This window comes from Micropterus dolomieu, linkage group LG12 (genome assembly GCF_021292245.1).
Source record: "Micropterus dolomieu isolate WLL.071019.BEF.003 ecotype Adirondacks linkage group LG12, ASM2129224v1, whole genome shotgun sequence".
In the NCBI taxonomy this organism is placed as follows: Eukaryota; Metazoa; Chordata; class Actinopteri; order Centrarchiformes; family Centrarchidae; genus Micropterus; species Micropterus dolomieu.
Window position 1 is genome coordinate 4634060 of NC_060161.1, and position 18193 is coordinate 4652252.

Consider the following 18193-nt stretch of genomic DNA (forward strand, 5'->3'; position numbering starts at 1 on the left):
ATATATATATATATATATATATATATATATATATTAACACAAACACACACACATGCTTACTGTTTTATTTATTTGTTTTATTTTTAATATATTTTTTTAACACACACACACATACGCTTTGATTACTTTACGCTTTGATTACTTGTTTGATGAAATGTATGGGGTTGATTGTTCTTATGTTGTATGTATGATGCTTTGGTAATATTGTTGTTACACATTCATGCCAATAAAGCTAATTTGAATTTAATTGAATTGAAACTAAGGTGACCAGACGTCTGACATTTTTGGTTTGGTGGTCAGAATGTGATTAAAAAACATAATATTATTACATGTGGAATAAAAAAGGGACAGTTTCGTTTTTTATAATCTATCAAATACAACTCTTCTGAAAGAAATCAAGTCCTTTTGAGGCAGAATCTACCTAATAAGTCACTTTCTGGCAAGTGAATACTGCGTTTCATGTGTTGTTTTGGCCATTTGTAGGTATTTTAAGAGGTAAAAAAGTTCTAGGTGAGTTATAATCAGTCAAATTTAACCCTCGTGAATATAATCAAGTCATTTTGAGGCAGAATCTACCTTTCAGGCAATAAGTCACTTTCAGGCAAGTGGAATACTGCGTTTCATGTGTTGTTTTGGCTATTTAAAAGTATTTCAACAGGTAGAAAGGACTGGATTGGTTGGTACACAGCAAGTTAAATAATGTAGAGTTATAAGGATAATTGCAAAAGAGATCATGTCTTTATTTTATACATAACTCAGCAGGAAGTCATGTTAATTATAGGCTACAGTCTGTTTTCCAAACATAATAAACAAGGATATTTGACAAACACATATTCACAACAGGCTTCTATAATTGCCTGTAATCACGTAAATGTCAGGCCTGGTTACGTTATAAACTGCAAACACTTATTTAGCCACAATTGTGATTATTCCGTTAAAATGAACGTTAAAGTTTCACAAATACAAACATTTGCTGTGTTTGTTTGCACGTGATGTCTGTTTGATCCAGATGCAGCTGTAGTCCTACATAGATTGGCTTTAATGTGCTGCTGTCCGGTCTTTCTGTCCACGTAAGATCTGATTTCAGGTCTGTTAATCATCCAGTCTATGATTATCACACACCTCTAAATGGGACCATAATTTACTAAATGAACATCATGCTGTGTTGAAGAAGACTTGAAACTAGCGACTGAGACCAGAAACTCATCAGGAAAGTGTTTACTGAGGGAATAAATCAGCTGACAAGTAGAAACATTTTCTCAGAGACAATGATATTGGAGTCGCCCCCTGCTGGCCGGTAGAGAGAACCACAGTCAAAAAGGCTTTTCAGACAGCTTTACTCATATCAGGGGAAACTTTACAATCTGTATGTAAACATAAATAGATGCTTATTGCAAATGAGGTATTTGCTCATTAAATATGCGCTGATTTGCATATCAGACAAATCTATTTTCCAGCACATTGAAAAGAGTCAGAAGTGAAACTAGACGAAATGACTCATATTTTATTAATATATTTAATTTATTCAAAATATACCACTCATATGTGTGACATGCTTTTATTTCCACACATATTTACAGATAAAATGCCACTTAAAGAAACAGCGTGTAAAGTTATGATGATCTAACGGCCTCGAAGGACGAGGAAAATGACTTGGCGTACAGGAAACAATTATAATTAATTATTATAATTAAGCTTTAGAAACACACTTGCCAAACACTTGTCACATGAACACGTCTCTGATAGATATACGATATATGAAAATACACAAAGATGAAGTTTACTCAGTCTGCGGTTAATGGACTTGGTGTAAGATAGACAAATAATAAAGTTTATGTATGTTATCAAAGATTATGGTGTAATAATAAAATAACTTTAAAAAACTGACAGATTGAAGGAAAATCATATTTTTGGTGTTTCGCCTTAAAGGAACTTCTGCATTGGATTTACTTTTCAGACCCGGAGGTTCCTGCTCGGGTCCAACATGGGGACGTTATTTCAGTAACACTTTCAACAAAGGCAGAATTTAAACAGCCAGATCAGCAACAAGCCATTGATAAGAGCACAGGTTTTACTCGGACACATTATAGACTGTGAGCAAAGTGTTCAACATGTTCAACTGCTAAAACAAAATGGTACATAGATAGAAAGAGCTTGAAAAATCCTTTAAAATGATACAAAGTTCGTGTTTAACACTTTCCAAAGTCGTCACTTTATTTCGTCCTTTGTGTTTTCCACTGAAATTAAAACAAAATGTTTGACCCGAATCACAAAAAGAACGATGTTTTTAATTTCTGAGATGCTGACCTGACATTTTTAGGACTAGCTTTTTTGGCCATATCCTTTATTCTGATTCTAAAACACATCAGATTCACATTTATAACTAAATAAATAGCCAGTTTCTAAACCACCTTTTGTGAGAAGGTGAGGTTCTGGTGTGAAAAATGTGTAATGGTATAAACGGTGCATATAAATAACAATATGTAGAGTTCCATGAAATGTATGAATGTTTAGTCAAACTGATCGTCTGCTTTCTGACAGGTGATTGCACGAGCGACGGCCTATAAGAGACTTCTGCTGACCATAAAGGCGGAGTACGATGATGTCATCAGGGCGCTGCAGAGGAGGGAGGACGAGGCCAGGACGGCTCAGCGAAGTCTGGCGGCCTCGACGTCGCATCCAAAATCCCTGACGACCTGCCAGAGACGAGCCGCCCAGCTGAGGCGGAGGTGTGTTCTCTTTAGTGTGGACCAGTTCCAGGTTTGGACACTGACGACAGTTTGTCCAACATCCTCACAAGTAAACAACAAAACCGGTCGACGTGAGCGTTTCCCCCGTCAGTCCAGTGACAGGCCGACTCGTGATGTAGTTCGGTTAAGGCAACAGAACCACCTGGGTAGGTTTAGGAAAAGATCGTCGCCCTCCTCATGGTTGTGTTTCTCTCTTTGTGTCTGTTCCAGAATCTCCGTCCTCCAGAGGGAAACCGCAGAACTTCAAGAGGAGATCCAGAGACAGAAATCCTCTAAAGAGCAGACCACGTGGATCCCTGGTACTCCTGAAACTGCTCCCAGTGAAGTGGATGATGTGTCGGAGATAGATGATGTCCTGCCTGTTTTAATACAAGCAGACGTGGTGTTCAGCGGTCGGGCTGTAGCCCGGTACCGGTCCATGCGGTGCTGGTTGCATTAAAACAAAAACAGACTTCATCATCGTCCCCGGCCCCCCGACTTCCTCTGCTGAACGTGTTAAACCAGTTAAAGGATCAGTGTGTGAGATTTAGTGGCATCTAGCTGCAAAAAATATAAATAAATAAATAAATGCTTTGATAGCTTTGCTTAAAAATAGATCTCAGTCATGACAGCAACAGTTACTCACATAATCACTTCCTCTTTAGTGGTTTTCCCTACAAAATAAAAGCACAAGAAGCTTGTTTACTGTAATGCTGTATTTGGAGTTGAACTGAGCTTTTACTTTGAAAAACTCTGAATGACATTAAAAGAGTGTGTAGCTGCTGGACACGCCTCTGAAAGAGCCGACAGAGAACGTGATTCCCCTGAATGTCCTCTGCCTGGAGACACTGGGGAAATGAAAAGCGTCCGTAGGTTGTAGCCCCCCCTGTCATCTCACCCGTCTCGTCCCCCAGGTTTGACGGTGGCTGAGTCTGAGGATCCTGACGCTCTGGACGGGCACCTGAAGAGTCTTGAAGACCGGAGAGCTGCTCTGCTGGACAGGAAGCGTCACTGCGTCCCTCTGGAGGTCAAAGCCGAGCTGGACGCCGAGCTGCAGGCCGCCGAGCGCCACAGAGACCAGCTGAGCCTCGAGAACGCCCGGCTGAAAGTCCTGTAAGAGCAGAAACAGCAAACCTGCTGCTGCACTGATTTCACTCTACACCTGTTTTCAGACAAAGATGTGAGAATATAGATCAGAAACACCTTGAACAGAAAAACGGAACATTTCGTTAATAAGTTAATAAATAAAGCGTGCAGCTTTCAGACACTAGTTTAGTTTTATGGAAGCAGTATGAGACAGCGTCCCAGCAGTTCCCTCCAAGGCATCAGGAGCTTTGAAAAATGAACTTAACAAAATTCTCACATCTTGTGTCTTGGCTGCTGAAGGCTGGACGTCAGCATAACATGAGTTAATCATTCAGGAACGTTCCTACTCGTCCCTACTGGTTCTCTGCTTCACCTCCCTCTCTGACACACCTGTACATACTTTGATCAGCGCTGCTACAGAATGTTTTGGGAAGAGTCGGGATGAAGGATGAAGGAAGCATCTCAGCCAGTTACACACAGTCCAGCCTGATCTGTAAACTGATCACTTTCACTTGAGACTTTTAAACTGGCTGTAATCAATATTTTAATAATGACATCGTTTGAAACGACAATAATCAGCTGAACCTGCAGCTTTCAGCTCGTTGCAGACTGACCCAGTTAGAGAGCAGCTGAGTCCTCTGACCCTTTATGATATGAGCCCTGCTTGAATAACTGTGACCCGGAGGACTGAGAACCTTCACAGACAACTTGCTAAGCATGCTGGGATGAACACCCTCAGAATGATAGCCAGGAAAACCGCAGACTACAGAATGTCGTGGAAATTATATTCCTGGTGACGGATTGGGGAAATAATTTAGTTACCACAAACCGTTGTCTGCAGATTCCAGCGTCTGAGGTTCGTGTCTGACCGTCTGTCCAGCTGGGAGGACGAGGAGCAGCCGGTTCCTCTGGAGGAACTCCTGGGCTCCACACTGGAGAACGTCAGACGGACCGGCGGTGAGACACTGCAGCGGTATTTAATTTAACAAAAACACCTGGGGAGAGAGTTTTAGCGTCCCACGAGGGTGTGATGTCTGGTAGGAATGTTTTAAAGCCCTAAAAAGAAAAACTACTGTAGGTTTGTTGTAGGTACGAAGTCATGAGAGCTTTTTTATGTCTTCAGCAAACACAGCTCCTTCGGTTTTTACTGCTTCTAAAGCTCTTTTTGCAGCACTGATGGTAATTTATTCAGAGTGCAGTAATGATCACACGAGCACTTAAACCTCCTCGTGTTTGATCCCGCAGTGACGGACGATGACGCTCGCAGCATCGACGCTGAGCTGTTTGAGGACGAGGAGCCGACCGGAGTCAGCGAGTCCGGGCTCCTGGCAGACTGCCTGGACAGGTGCTGCGTTCACTGACACGCTGTGATCGGTTTATCTGAACCCTGCGGGCTCTCTGTCAACCTTTCCTCCTCTCGTCAGGTTCATCGAGCTCTTTGATTCGGCTCAGTATGAGGAAGCTGCTCTGCTCGCCGCCAGATCTCCTCGAGGAGTCCTGAGGAACCTCCACACCGTGGAGATGTTCAAAGGTGCACTTTAAGGACATTTCCTTCCTTACACTCTCAGGAACACTTTAATGCTTTGAGTATTTTTACAGTGTGGTATTAGCACACACGAACTCAGGGCTCTGAGTACTTCCTCCGCCGCCACTGGACGTGTATGTAAAGGTAAAACCTGATAAGTTGGACGTTCCATGATTTATTTGACCTTTTTTTTGTTGTTTTTTCATTTTCCAGTCAATTTGGGGGGCAACAATTTAATCACAGTGGTCTCCTCTCTCATCGAAACATTTTTATAAATCAACATAGATGAAGACGAAGTACAAAAGCACAGATGAATAAAGTACACATCTCGAATTCTAAATAATGAAATACATTATTTATTCCATCACCTCCCCGACTACCCTGTGGCCTAAAGTTTTAAAGAACCAAGTTATACTTCAGTCTTACACCAGGAACTAGAATTTCCTAACTTGAAATAACCCTGGTTTAATTTGTTAGTCACAGTATTTCAGTTGGAAATAATGATGAGAGAAAAACATGATAAGAACAGTAGATATATAAAGACCAGAACGTTGGGATATAAAGTTTGTGTTTGTTGGTTCATCTGAGTCCTGTCTCTCTCTCAGGTGTGAAGGGCCCCCCGGGGTCCGTCCCCCCTCTCTTGCTCTTCCTCCAGGCCCTGCTGATGACCGTCCCGGCCGGCGACGAGCTGCCAGCCGCTCTCTCCCTGCTGGTCGTCCGCCGGGCCCTGCGGCACGGCGCCACACGGCTCGTCGCCCACGCTGTCACCCACAGCAAGTAAAAACCGCCGCCAATCAGAGCGTTTGATCCCCGCTGCTGCTGCTGATCAGGTCCTCACAGTCCTTATCCTCTCAGACTGACCTTCTCTGAGGCCCTGGGCGACATCCTGTCTGAGCATGCTCAGAAGCACCCCGGCGCGGCTGACATGTGCCTGGCGTTGGCCACCGTCGTCTATGAGGCCTGCAGGCTGCACAGGAAGAGCGCACTGAGCATGTGCAGGAGAGGCCTGATCCACAGCGCTGTCGACTTCATGAAGCACTGCGAGGACCTCACAGCTGGTCTGTGTGTGTGCGGGGGGGGGGGGGGCTTATCAGAACAACCTCTGTATGAATCTCTCTCTCTCTCTTCAGAGGACTGTATGTGGGTTCTGTGTCGCTCGCCCGGCCTCTCCCTCCTCCAGCTGTTGACGGAGCCTCAGCGGGGCCAGGCGGCCATCTTGTCAGTGGGCGTGGCCCTTTCCACTCTGCTGGCGGACCCTCAGCTGCAGGATCTGGCTCTGCAGCTCCTGGACGGCCTGGTCAGCAGAGGTCCAGGTGCGTGGACCGACAGACAAACTGTAAGGCAGACTCATAAATCTCCAGTGTTTCCCAGACTATGGCTGGTGGACCCGGGGCCCTCTGGGGGGTCCAGAGCCATGCCACCAGAAGTGAAATGCATTAATCTGGTTCACTTTAAAATGAAGAGGCTTAGTGCTCTTAGAAGCAATTGGATCATAAACACATTGTGCAGATATAAAGGGTGGTCACGCACTTCACATCAGAGAAATGAAGTCGATGTTTAGCTGTGTTGAACTGGTTTTTCTTTCCTATTGGCAGAGTTTGCACTGTGAATCTGGACATTTAATGTAAAAGAAAACACTTCTAAAGCTCTTCTGTAAATGAATAACTTTGGGCTCAGCTAACAGACGAAGACATTCAGGCAGGCACACTGTGATTTTAAGGTTTAGCTGAATAAAAATGTGAGGTGCTCTCTTTCTGAAATATTACTCAGGATCTGAAAATCAAGGGAACAAACACTGAGCTTCAAACAGCAGCGTAACTTTTACTTGATTAGTAACGGCCAACATTATGATAACTCCTGCGTTATGTGTGTTTGCTGCCGCACATGTTGAAGAGTTAACGTGAGCCAGGTTCAGGTGTGATGAAGGAGTTTTGGAGACTTAACATAGCGTTGTTTCCGCTTCATGGCGGTACAAATTAGACAGCGGCGAGCCGTCTAATTTGTTGGGAAACACTGAGCTCTTCAGCGTGATATTTTTAAACCGTTTATCCCCGGTGCCTCTGTAGTGACAATGTCAAGCCGCTGGAAACACAGATCCTGAATCTGATCGTTGATAATAAAACAGGAGGAAGCAAAGTAACGAAACACGTGACCTCTGACCTCGCCGTGTGTCTCGGTCCTCTCAGGGGTCCTGGAGGAGGCGATCCTGGAGGACAGCAGCTGTTCGGTGGACCTTTGGACTGACATCGCGTCTCTGTGCTCTGAGCTGAACCGTGCTGACCTGGGCCGGGCCGTCCGGTCCGTCCTGCTGGACCAGAGCGGGACCAGAGTCCTGTCCCCGGACCTGGAGGGGGCCCGTCTCATGGAACACGTCTTCCTGTGAAAACTGGTCCTCCCACAGGTAGAACCATCACAGCACCTGCTCCTTCCTCGTTGTGTAGGACTCTTTAAGTTTCTGTGTTCAAGACCAAATCATCCATTTCTCTGATGTCTCTTACACGCACACATGTTTGGTGAAATTTAAAGACTTGAAACTGTCGTCCAGGCCACAAAAGTGAAACCACCCCGTGAATAAACACTTGTGTTCTTCTGCTAAAGACTCATTAAAGATGTGAATCTGTTTTTATCGCCTTTGTTCAGTGAAAACTTTGTGCAGGTTTCTGTCACCATGATCACGCCCTGATCACGTGCTCCCTCCGTTATCCAGCCGACCTCTGAGCTGCTGGCCCGAAGTGACTCAGGGAAAAATGTGACACAGTGACGGCTGAAGGCCAGAAGGTGGCGGAGAGACTCGCTGACTGAAGCTGAGGTTAAACATTCAGAGGTGGAGCAACTCTTACTGCAGTGCTGGATCCAAAACCCTCACTGTAAAAATACTCTGTACTGTATTGAAATTGTTACTTCAGTAAAAGTATATAAGTATAATCAGGAATACTTAAAGTATGTATGATTATTCATCATGCGTACATGTCAAAGCAGGATTTCACTTCTGTAGTTTGTTGAGCTTGAACTAGTTTGTATCAGATATTCATTATGGATCAATCCACTGATTATTTTCTACGTTAATCGATTGTAAAAAATCTATAAATAGTGAGAAATGTTGTAACAGTTTCTCAGAGCCCAACGTGACTCCTTCATAATGATTGTTCTGTCCAAACCTCAAAATTATTGGAAATATGATAAAATAATCAAAAGGAAAAGCAGCAATTCTTCACATGAACCATGAAATGTTTTTACATGACTTCAAAGATTATTAAAATCTGTCAGCCAAATTCTGTTCTAGCTGCACTTGTTTAAACTGTCGGAGTTTAATTTATAACTAAACATCATATTTTATAAACTCTTCATGTGTGTTCAGATCTGACTTTGTAAAGTAACTGAAGCTGTCAGACAAATGTAGGGAAGTAAAAAGTTAAATATCTCCCTCTTAGATGAGCTGGAGGAGAAATACTTTTCCTATTTGCTCTTCACTTTGTCGTGCGTCTTGCTCTGAGGAACATCTTTAGATTTAACCGGACTAGCCTGCTAACTTTAGCTGCTGCCGCTAAGTGTCTTTGCTTTGGTGCGGAGTAATAAATGAAGCTCGCAGTCCTGTGCTAGGCTGGTAGCATGTGCAGCCTTGTTAAGCTACATAAAGGAGAAAGAGATGTTAGTTTCTGTGTACTGTACTGTTCACTACAGCTAACAGGAGCAAACGGCGCAAACTGAAGCTAACTGGAGATAACAGGATCTAACTGGCGCTAACAGCAGCTAACGAGCGAACATGAGCTAACTGGAGCAAACATGAGCTAATTGGAGCTAACAGGGTAAACGCTCCGTACTTGTATAGCGCCTTTCTAGTCTTTTCGACCACTCAAAGCGCTTTTAAACTACTTCTGCATTCACCAGTCACACACATTCATACACTGAGCCTAAGTGCTCAAACAGAAACTAACATTCACACACATTCATACGCTGGCGGAACAGCCGCCAGGGGCAATTCGGGGTTCAGTATCTTGCCCAAGGACACTTTGACACGCAACCAGGGGGAGCCAGGGATTGAACCGCCGACCTTCCGATTAACGGCCAACCCGCTCTTCCTCCTGACAAAACGGCTGTCATGAAAAGTGACCTGAAATAAAAACAGACTCTTGAAAAGTGGCATTTTGTAGTAATGATGAGCGTCCTCATAAAGGTAGCACAGTAGCTGTCACGAGTCCTCACAAGTCCATCTATCCTGCCAGCACACACACACTCTCTCTGCAGGCCAGACAGAGGAGGCTTTGTGTCGCCTCAGGCCTCAAATCTGAGCCTCATCACCGTGAATGAAGCTTCACACGCTGAACAAACAGACTCCCACCAGTCTATAAACAGAGCCTGCAGCCACAGCGGGCCCACTGTTTACCCAGCATCCTCTCTGTTCATCTCTGCATGTGCCCTCTCACGCTTGTAAATTTAGGAAATGAAGCTTTTACTGTGGCGTGACCTTTCATGTAGTTCCCTTTTCTAAACCTCCGTTGGCCCGGACACCTTTCTCTGTTCAGGGATCAGAAAGTGGATCCCAGAAATAAGGAACAGCACCGACATAGACGCATTTCATTAAGTTTTATGGTTACTTTATTTTATATTGTTTGATTTCCGTAACACTTTTATTATTTGGGATCCATAAACTCAATATGTTTTAGGAAGTTTCCTGGAAAAAAGGATGCAACAGGTTCAGTTAGCACACCTCAAATAATGCTGTCTGTTCTCTCATGGCACAAGCAGCTTCTGTTTTCTCATCTGCAGCCGACGTCTCCAGCTGCTCGTTCTAAAACAAGAATGTAGATATGCAGATGACGGCTATATATCTTACTGCGCTTTGCTAATGACTATAACGATCGATAATAAACTTGTTTTAGCAAACAGAGCAGTGGAGCGCAGGGCTGATGGCGGCAACAACATTCACACTGTCTGCGCTGTATTTCTGATCAATTTGATGTTATTTTTATGGACTACAAACTTGTGAATGGTAGTGTCACCAGTCAGAAGTGTTGGAACAGCCCCCATGTTTGTAGTTTTTATGTAAATCTAAGTACTTGAAGTCCAGTGAAAAAAACAGAAAATGGTACAAAAGATAAAAGTTTACGTCACCAAAACAGACATTTTCAGATCTAAAATGAGCAATTAAATGAAGGAGTTTTGTTCCAGCTGCTCTGTCTTCCTTCATTAATATTATATATAAAATATAAAATGTTAACCTACCAAAGAAGGTAAAGACAAAGTTTGGGTCAGCAAAACTGAGAAATAATGTAAATTTCTGAGAGAAACTATTTTCTGGGATCAAGTTATTCTGCAGCAGTGGAAGGAAATTAACCACATTTCTACATTAACACCTTGGAACAGCCTGTTAATTCACCCTCAGAGGAATTATTTGGATTATATTATCTATATTATACATGATATTAATGAAGGAAGACAGAGCAGCTGGTCATCCGTTGATCCTACAGTGAAACAATGAACAAAACTCTTTAATTGAATTGTTAATTTTAGATCTGATGAAGATCTCAGTACTTGTTCTTCCACCACTGCCTGCAGAGTGGAGATAGTGAACAAAGGTTAAAGGTTCGGAGGCTTAATATATAAAAACACAGTCTGTCTGCTTCACTGTTACTGCAGAAAAGGATTTCCGATGGACAGAATGAGATTAAAAGAGCTGAGGAGTCAGTGCTGACTCACAACCTTGGCTTGGCTCCGTCACAGCGTATTGATCTCCAGCAGTGTGTGTGTGATTCTAGTACTTTCTTACACTTCGCTTGCTGATACACCGGATGTTGTTGTGATCAGCGAGGAGCTCGTTTTGGAGGTAGGCTGCAGCTTTGATTCTAGCTTTGATGACCAAGGTCACTAAAGACTAAACACCGTCTCAGAGCGGGGCTGTAGGCGCAGGCGTCGTCACATTTAACAGCCTGGTGCGCACGCACACGCGCACACAGGCTGGTCGTTGGGCGGACCAGAAAGAGGCTGGATTTTGACGGAGACGTTGTTACCGGTATCCATGCCAGTTCAGTGATGTGCTTTGTATTTGAAGACCTGCTGTGTGCCCGTTACGACTGTGGTCCCGATTCGTGTTGTGTGTTATGGTTCGCCACCTGTTCTGTGTAATATTTAAATATGAAGTAACCTCCTGATGATTGGTGGCTAATTTCCCCGCTCTGAGGTCATTGGCGGCCTGCTATTTAATCGGGGAAGATGGCGGCGGCATCAGTTAAACCTTGTCAGAGATGTAGAGCTGGTCTGCGAGTTTTGCTAACCTTGGGTTTGTATTAGTTAGGGAGGTGAGCTGCTTGTTGGTGTTTGTTTGTTTGTGTGACTGAGCGCCGCCTCCCAGTTAGAAGAGTTCTGTTTGTTATTTTGGCCTTGGCCCAAACTGTTAGTTTCTCTTTGGGTTGCTGTAAATAAACCTCCCCTTCCTTTATACTTTATGTTCTCGTGGTTCCTTGGGACCCTACAGGGTTCCCACGTCTTAAAATAAAAAAGTGAAATTAAGGTCCCCGCGACCCTGTACGCAGGACAAGCGGTTGACGATGGATGGTACTTAAGGTCATAAATTGTCTTGAATACACCCTAAATTTGCTGTAGGTATTAAATGTGACCATGGTGCGTTTAAGGCTGGCTTGAAAATTGCACAACGGCCTACTGTAAAACGTCTGGTTAGCATGTATGTGTTTACGTTCGCTGCAGTATTTGTGAAAATGTGACCCGATCAGTTTCTGCTGTAGTGATGGAAGTACAGGTGTTTCCATACAGACCTCGTCCTGTCACATCTATAACTACAGACTATAATAACTTTCCAAAGTGTCTCTTTTCACCGGAATCTGTTTTCCTTCATGGGTTATCCACGTTTACCTCTCAGCAGTGCACCTGTGCAGTAGCTTGGCCAGAAAGTATGCCCGCCCATGCAGTTGTTTGGTTCCCTGATTCAGAATCTGCAAAGTCATTCACCTGTGCTGAAAAATATGGCCTTGCTTCGTTCATTGAAAGAGAGCTATCTGCATCTCTTCTCTTGTTTACATTTTTTGTATTGGGTTAATTGGCAGCAGCATGCAGGGGGGAAAAAAAACCACAACGGCAGAGACAATCGACCAGCAGCAGGGTCGGTCAATGAGTCATGTTCATATAATTTGTGCGTTTAAAAAGGCGCATCTCTTTTCTTTTAAAGAAATTGTCTCCACACTTTTGAGGTCTTAAATTTTATTTAAAAAGCAAGAACCCTGCAAGTCTCAGACATTCATAGACTGGGCACAACGCTGGCACCGCTCCATGATCTTCTACTATCTTTACTATTTGTGTCCCTGCACCATTTTCGTGCATGTGTGTGTAAATAAATGGTTAAATGTGTGTGTGTGGTGCTGACCCAGCATGACACAGATTCCTTCAAACCCCACTTTCACTCCCAGGGAAACAGGCTGCTGTATCATCCTGCTCGTGCTGTCCTTTAGAGATCCCTCCGGTGTAAGTTAGTCCTGCAGGTATTTGGTCTGAGGATGGTGCTAGATGGAAAAGTGAGAGGATCATCAAAGTTATTACAGTTCACCCTGAGGGGAACATGAAGGTCCACCCAACAGCTGCTGAGGCTAAATATAGTGAAAATACAAATAAATGCCACCAGAGAGTCAACCGATTTAACTGATTTGTTAATTTGTCAAGTATTTTATATATTTGTTTAATTGAGTAAAGAATTCCAAACAGTTTCTGGTGTCAGCTTCTCTGCTGTGAGGATCTGCTGCTTTTCTCACGATGGCCTAAATCTCTCTTTACGATTTGGACTGTCGGTCAGACAAAACAAAACATCTGACGTTACTTTTACATGAATTTTCTTTCCCTTCATACTTAAAACAAATGTTTATTTGTCTCCGGGCACACTGAGACTCTCTAAAGAATTTCTAAAGAAATTGGGCAACGTGCCTCCATCTGATTAGAAAACCTTGTTTATGCATTTTAACACACACACACACACACACACACACACACGCACACACACACGCTATGCCTCAGAAATATTTCCCATCAGCCTCGTGGCAGCTCTAGAGAATATTTTCCACCAAACCAACAGCAACAACACCTTTAATCCTTGGAAATATCAACACACACACACCAGATGCCCTTTCCTGATGTCATTTGCTCGGTCACGGGGAGGAGACGGACGGAGATACAGTCTGGTGAGGTGTGTGTGTTATGAGATAAAACTGCTGTGTAATCCCGTCCATCACTGTCTCCCAGCTGAGGTGTGTGTGTGTTTGTACTTCTAGTTTTGTGAGGACCAGTTTGAGAGTGAGACCTTGAAACTGATGTTTGAGAGTTCAGACGTCTGAATTTGGGGCTCTACATTAATTCTTCCTTTTACAGACGTGACAGTTGGATATTTTAGAGATGTTGAGGTGGGATCCCACAGACACCACGAAAGAATAAACTTTAATATTTTAATCTTAAAACAAACCCGACGGTTCGGTCCAGACGCAGGACCAGAAACTCGCCGTTTATACTAAAGGGTTTCAGGCGGGTTTGTCGGCTCAGTTATCTTCTAGTGTGAAGCCAGAATTATATTTAACTCCAAGTACACGAGTCCGTTGGTGTTCTGATTTCAAAAAGGCCATATTTCTCAACCGGGAGGAACTTCCTGGGGACAGCGAGGCATCGAGCGCTGTTCCAAACGCATCGAATGATCTTTTCCTGTCTCCTGAGATGCCTTCAAACTGCCCACGTAACGGTCAGTTTGAAGACTATTACCCAGAAATCTGTGCGCCAGAGGTAGCTCACAGAAACATTTACAAGATGGCGGACAAACAAGAAGGATTCGTCTACAAAGTTTTTGTAGTTTTCTCGTTTTGATTTTTGAAAAGTTGGCAAACTAAACGTTGAACTATCTTATCAGCCTGTGACTGCATCCAACCAAGTTTGTTCAGTAAGATTTCTTACTAATATTCCTAATATTCTTCCTCACATGAAACAGAAAAGTCTGTTACATTTACGCCACGTTTGAATGGAAACCTGACTGTTACAGAAAAATCTCCCTTGCATGGATTTATTGACCCTGTTTAGTGATGAATTCCCGCCATGTTCACCGTCACTTCTCCTCCTAGAAACACGTGATTTCTGTTTGGGGGGGGAAACTTCCTGGAGATGAACATTTCGAGCACCTGAAAGCATCGTTAGTTTAGGCCCCCGTGGGGCCGGCTGTAGGAGGATCCGGTCCCTGATCGCAGCTGTGCATTTTGTCCCCACCCCAAGCTGAACGCACCCTCAAGCCCGGTTTATACACCGACATAAACAACATATAAACGTCGCTCTGTACAGCATGAGGCAGCCCGCCAGGCGTTAGTCAGCAGGCGTCTGTTAACCTCTGCTTAAACATGCTGTAAACAGTCTGACCTGTTGCTAAGCAACCGTGGTTAATCAGAGCAGCTGCCATCGTCCTCAGCCTCCGATGAGTAAAGATAACTCTGTATGTCAGCGGGTAGCAACAACTGGGTCAACACACACACACACACACACCATGTAGCTGTTCCTGTTGTCAGACAACAGGACGAAGAAGAAATATTTATTTTATTGCGGCTCATAAATTATAATAATGCTAATGAATTGTATTTATACAGGACACGATTACAAAGTGCAGCAACATCATCATGCTACCGGTTAACCTGCAGTTTCTCCCAAATGCTTAAAGGTCCAGTGCGTCATTTTCAGGAGGATCTATTGACAGAAATGCAATATAAGATTTCACCTGACATAATGAGCCGTTCTGTTTTTATTACCTTAGAATGAGTCATTATGAGTCCCCCCCCCCCCATGGGCGTCGCCACGTTGCATCGTCATGTTTCTACAGTAGCTGAAAAACGGACAAACAGGCTACAGAGCACGTTTCCTCCTCAAATGTTAATCGCAAAAACAGTAATAAAGTGTACATACGACATAAAGAAGTATAACGAACAGCATACAAATAAGTCTGTATTATATAAAGATTTTAAAAGAGGACCATATGTTGACGGCTTTCATAGTCTTTTTGTTGGATTTAGAAATTAAATTGATATAATGTACAACTTCATGGAGAAAAGGTACAAAGTTTTTACTGCTGAATTTACATTTTCCATTAGCATTAATACATTTATGTATCATTTAAGTACTTATTTAGTCCGAGGAGCATGTAAATGCACAGTGAGCCATCACCACTAGATGACTAAAACTTACACTCTTAATTAATATTAAATATAAACCAGCTAATATTAATTATGATATATTGTTAGATTAAGCTGCCCAGCAGTGCATGAAGTAACTTAAAATGAGCTGCACCTTTACCAGCTGCTACATTAGTGATGTTTAGACATTTATGGATCAATAATAATATTTATAATCCAGAAATATTATATAATAAATGGATCATTCTGCAAAATGACTACTTCTTCCACCACTGTTAATATGAGCGAGCGCCTGTTTTACACACTGAAACATCAAGCTGCTGTTTCAAGATTTAAACAGTTGGTGTGGATGGAGAATGGAAAAGATGCGTTTTACAAATGTACCCGGCTTAGTGTGGACATACTCTAAGGAAGGAGAAACTACAGCCCTTGAAAATAATATACAAACCTTCGGACTTTTAGCACTGCGCTGCCACTGTCTGTTACTGCACTCCCTGGAGAAATATTGTCTAATTTTTGTAAAAGGCAATCCCAGAAAGAAGCAGACAGTTTTGTAGTGGCATTGTGCAAACTGACGTGGAAAAAAATGAAAGATAGAAGCTAGAGCCTGCCGATCACAGAGTAAAAGTGAACCACCGTATTATAATTGACAATTGAGAAAGAGGACAACGATTTTAAGGATCAACACTGTTCCTGTACAGATGGGTAGGTCTCTGTTCACTATAACAGTCATTAAAAAGCAGAACAGTAGGTTTATATAATGTTACATTCAGTAGGATGTTAGCTAGTGTTAGCTAACTAATATTACATTAGGAACATTTGTTTTAAGTTGTTTTTAGGTTTTGGAAAGAGAATAAATCGTACTTCTCCTTTCAATCTCTCTGGGTAGCGACTGTAACAATTACATGTGCCCCAGGAACAGCGTTTAACCATTTGTTGGAAATACAGCAAAAAAACACTAGAAAGCTCCTTTTGCAAGGTGTCGGACATCAGTTAGAGCGAGTCCTAATTACACACATGGTGTTTGTCATTTTAAAAGATAATTTAAGTCAAGAAATTCACAGTTTATCATAAAACAGTAAAGTTACTGTAACGTTAGTTTCAGTAAGGTTAGCTTCATTAACGTTAACTTCAGTTAGCTACATTAGCTTCATTAAAGTTAACTTCAGTTACATTAGCTTCAGAAATGTTAACTTCAGTTAGCTACATTAGCTTCAGAAACGTTAACTTCAGTTAGCTACATTAGCTTCATTAAAGTTAACTTCAGTTACATTAGCTTCAGAAACGTTAACTTCAGTTACATTAGCTTCAGTAAGGTTAGCTTCAGTAACGTTAACTTCAGTTAGCTACATTAGCTTCACTAACGTTAACTTCAGTTACATTAGCTTGAGTTACATTAGCTTCAGTAACATTAGCTTCAGTAATGTTAGCTTCAGTAACATTAGCTACATTAGCTTCAGTAACTTCAGCTTCAGTAACGTTACAGTAACGTTAGCTTCAGTAACGTTACAGTAACATTAGCTTCAGTAATGTTAGCTTCAGTAACATTAGCTACATTAGCTTCAGTAACTTCAGCTTCAGTAACGTTACAGTAACATTAGCTTCAGTAACGTTACAGTAACGTTAACTTCAGTTACATTAGCTTGAGTTACATTAGCTTCAGTAACATTAGCTTCAGTAATGTTAGCTTCAGTAACATTAGCTTCAGTAACTTCAGCTTCAGTAACGTTACAGTAACGTTAGCTTCAGTAACGTTACAGTAACATTAGCTTCAGTAATGTTAGCTTCAGTAACATTAGCTACATTAGCTTCAGTAACTTCAGCTTCAGTAACGTTACAGTAACATTAGCTTCAGTAACGTTACAGTAACGTTAACTTCAGTTACATTAGCTTGAGTTACATTAGCTTCAGTAACATTAGCTTCAGTAATGTTAGCTTCAGTAACATTAGCTTCAGTAACTTCAGCTTCAGTAACGTTACAGTAACGTTAGCTTCAGTAACGTTACAGTAACATTAGCTTCAGTAATGTTAGCTTCAGTAACATTAGCTTCAGTAACGTTACAGTAACATTAGCTTCAGTAACGTTACAGTAACATTAGCTTCAGTAATGTTAGCTTCAGTAACATTAGCTTCAGTAACGTTACAGTAACATTAGCTTCAGTAACATTAGCTTCAGTAACGTTAGCTTCAGTAACTTTAGCTTCAGTAACGTTAGCTTCAGTAACGTTACAGTAACATTAGCTTCAGTAACGTTACAGTAACATTAGCTTCAGTAACGTTAGCTTCAGTAACTTTAGCTTCAGTAACGTTACAGTAATATTAGCTTCAGTAACCGTTAGCTTCAGTAACGTTAGCTTCAGTAACGTTACAGTAACATTAGCTTCAGTAACGTTACAGTAACATTAGCTTCAGTAACGTTACAGTAACATTAGCTTCAGTAACGTTAGCTTCAGTAACGTTAGCTTCAGTAACTTTAGCTTCAGTAACGTTACAGTAATATTAGCTTCAGTAACCGTTAGCTTCAGTAACGTTAGCTTCAGTAACATTAGCTTCAGTAACGTTACAGTAACATTAGCTTCAGTAACGTTAGCTTCAGTAACTTTAGCTTCAGTAACGTTACAGTAATATTAGCTTCAGTAACCGTTAGCTTCAGTAAGTTTGCAAATTATGCAAAACTATATTTCTACAAACTAAGCGTT

General features: G+C 42.2%; 1 protein-coding gene and 1 long non-coding RNA gene across 7 annotated transcripts in view; one reads left to right on the forward strand and one right to left on the reverse strand.

Moving 5' to 3' along the window:
- Window positions 1-8685, forward strand: part of LOC123980101 (clathrin heavy chain linker domain-containing protein 1-like) — an 11984-nt gene extending 3299 nt beyond the window's left edge. The window contains exons 2-12 of one of the 6 annotated variants that reach the window (XR_006827375.1): window positions 2542-2729; window positions 2961-3070; window positions 3644-3842; window positions 4657-4772; window positions 5061-5160; window positions 5240-5346; window positions 5946-6117; window positions 6196-6398; window positions 6471-6653; window positions 7527-7801; window positions 7835-7960. Coding sequence is in view for 5 of the 6 variants with exons in the window: in XM_046064323.1 (XP_045920279.1) it covers window positions 2542-2729; window positions 2961-3070; window positions 3644-3842; window positions 4657-4772; window positions 5061-5160; window positions 5240-5346; window positions 5946-6117; window positions 6196-6398; window positions 6471-6653; window positions 7527-7723 (1575 nt within the window). In the remaining variant the exon portion in view is untranslated. Of the gene's footprint in view, window positions 1-2541; window positions 2730-2960; window positions 3071-3643; window positions 3843-4656; window positions 4773-5060; window positions 5161-5239; window positions 5347-5945; window positions 6118-6195; window positions 6399-6470; window positions 6654-7526; window positions 7961-7980 lie in introns of those variants that run through there. The other 5 variants (XM_046064323.1, XM_046064325.1, XM_046064326.1 and 2 more) reach the window with 5 other exon arrangements.
- Window positions 8686-12476: 3791 nt separating this feature from the next.
- The window catches only part of LOC123980105, a 10744-nt gene continuing 5027 nt past the window's right edge, over window positions 12477-18193 (reverse strand). Inside the window, exon 3 of the long non-coding RNA XR_006827376.1 lies at window positions 12477-12851. This is a non-coding gene — a long non-coding RNA (uncharacterized LOC123980105). The remainder of the gene's footprint in view (window positions 12852-18193) is intronic.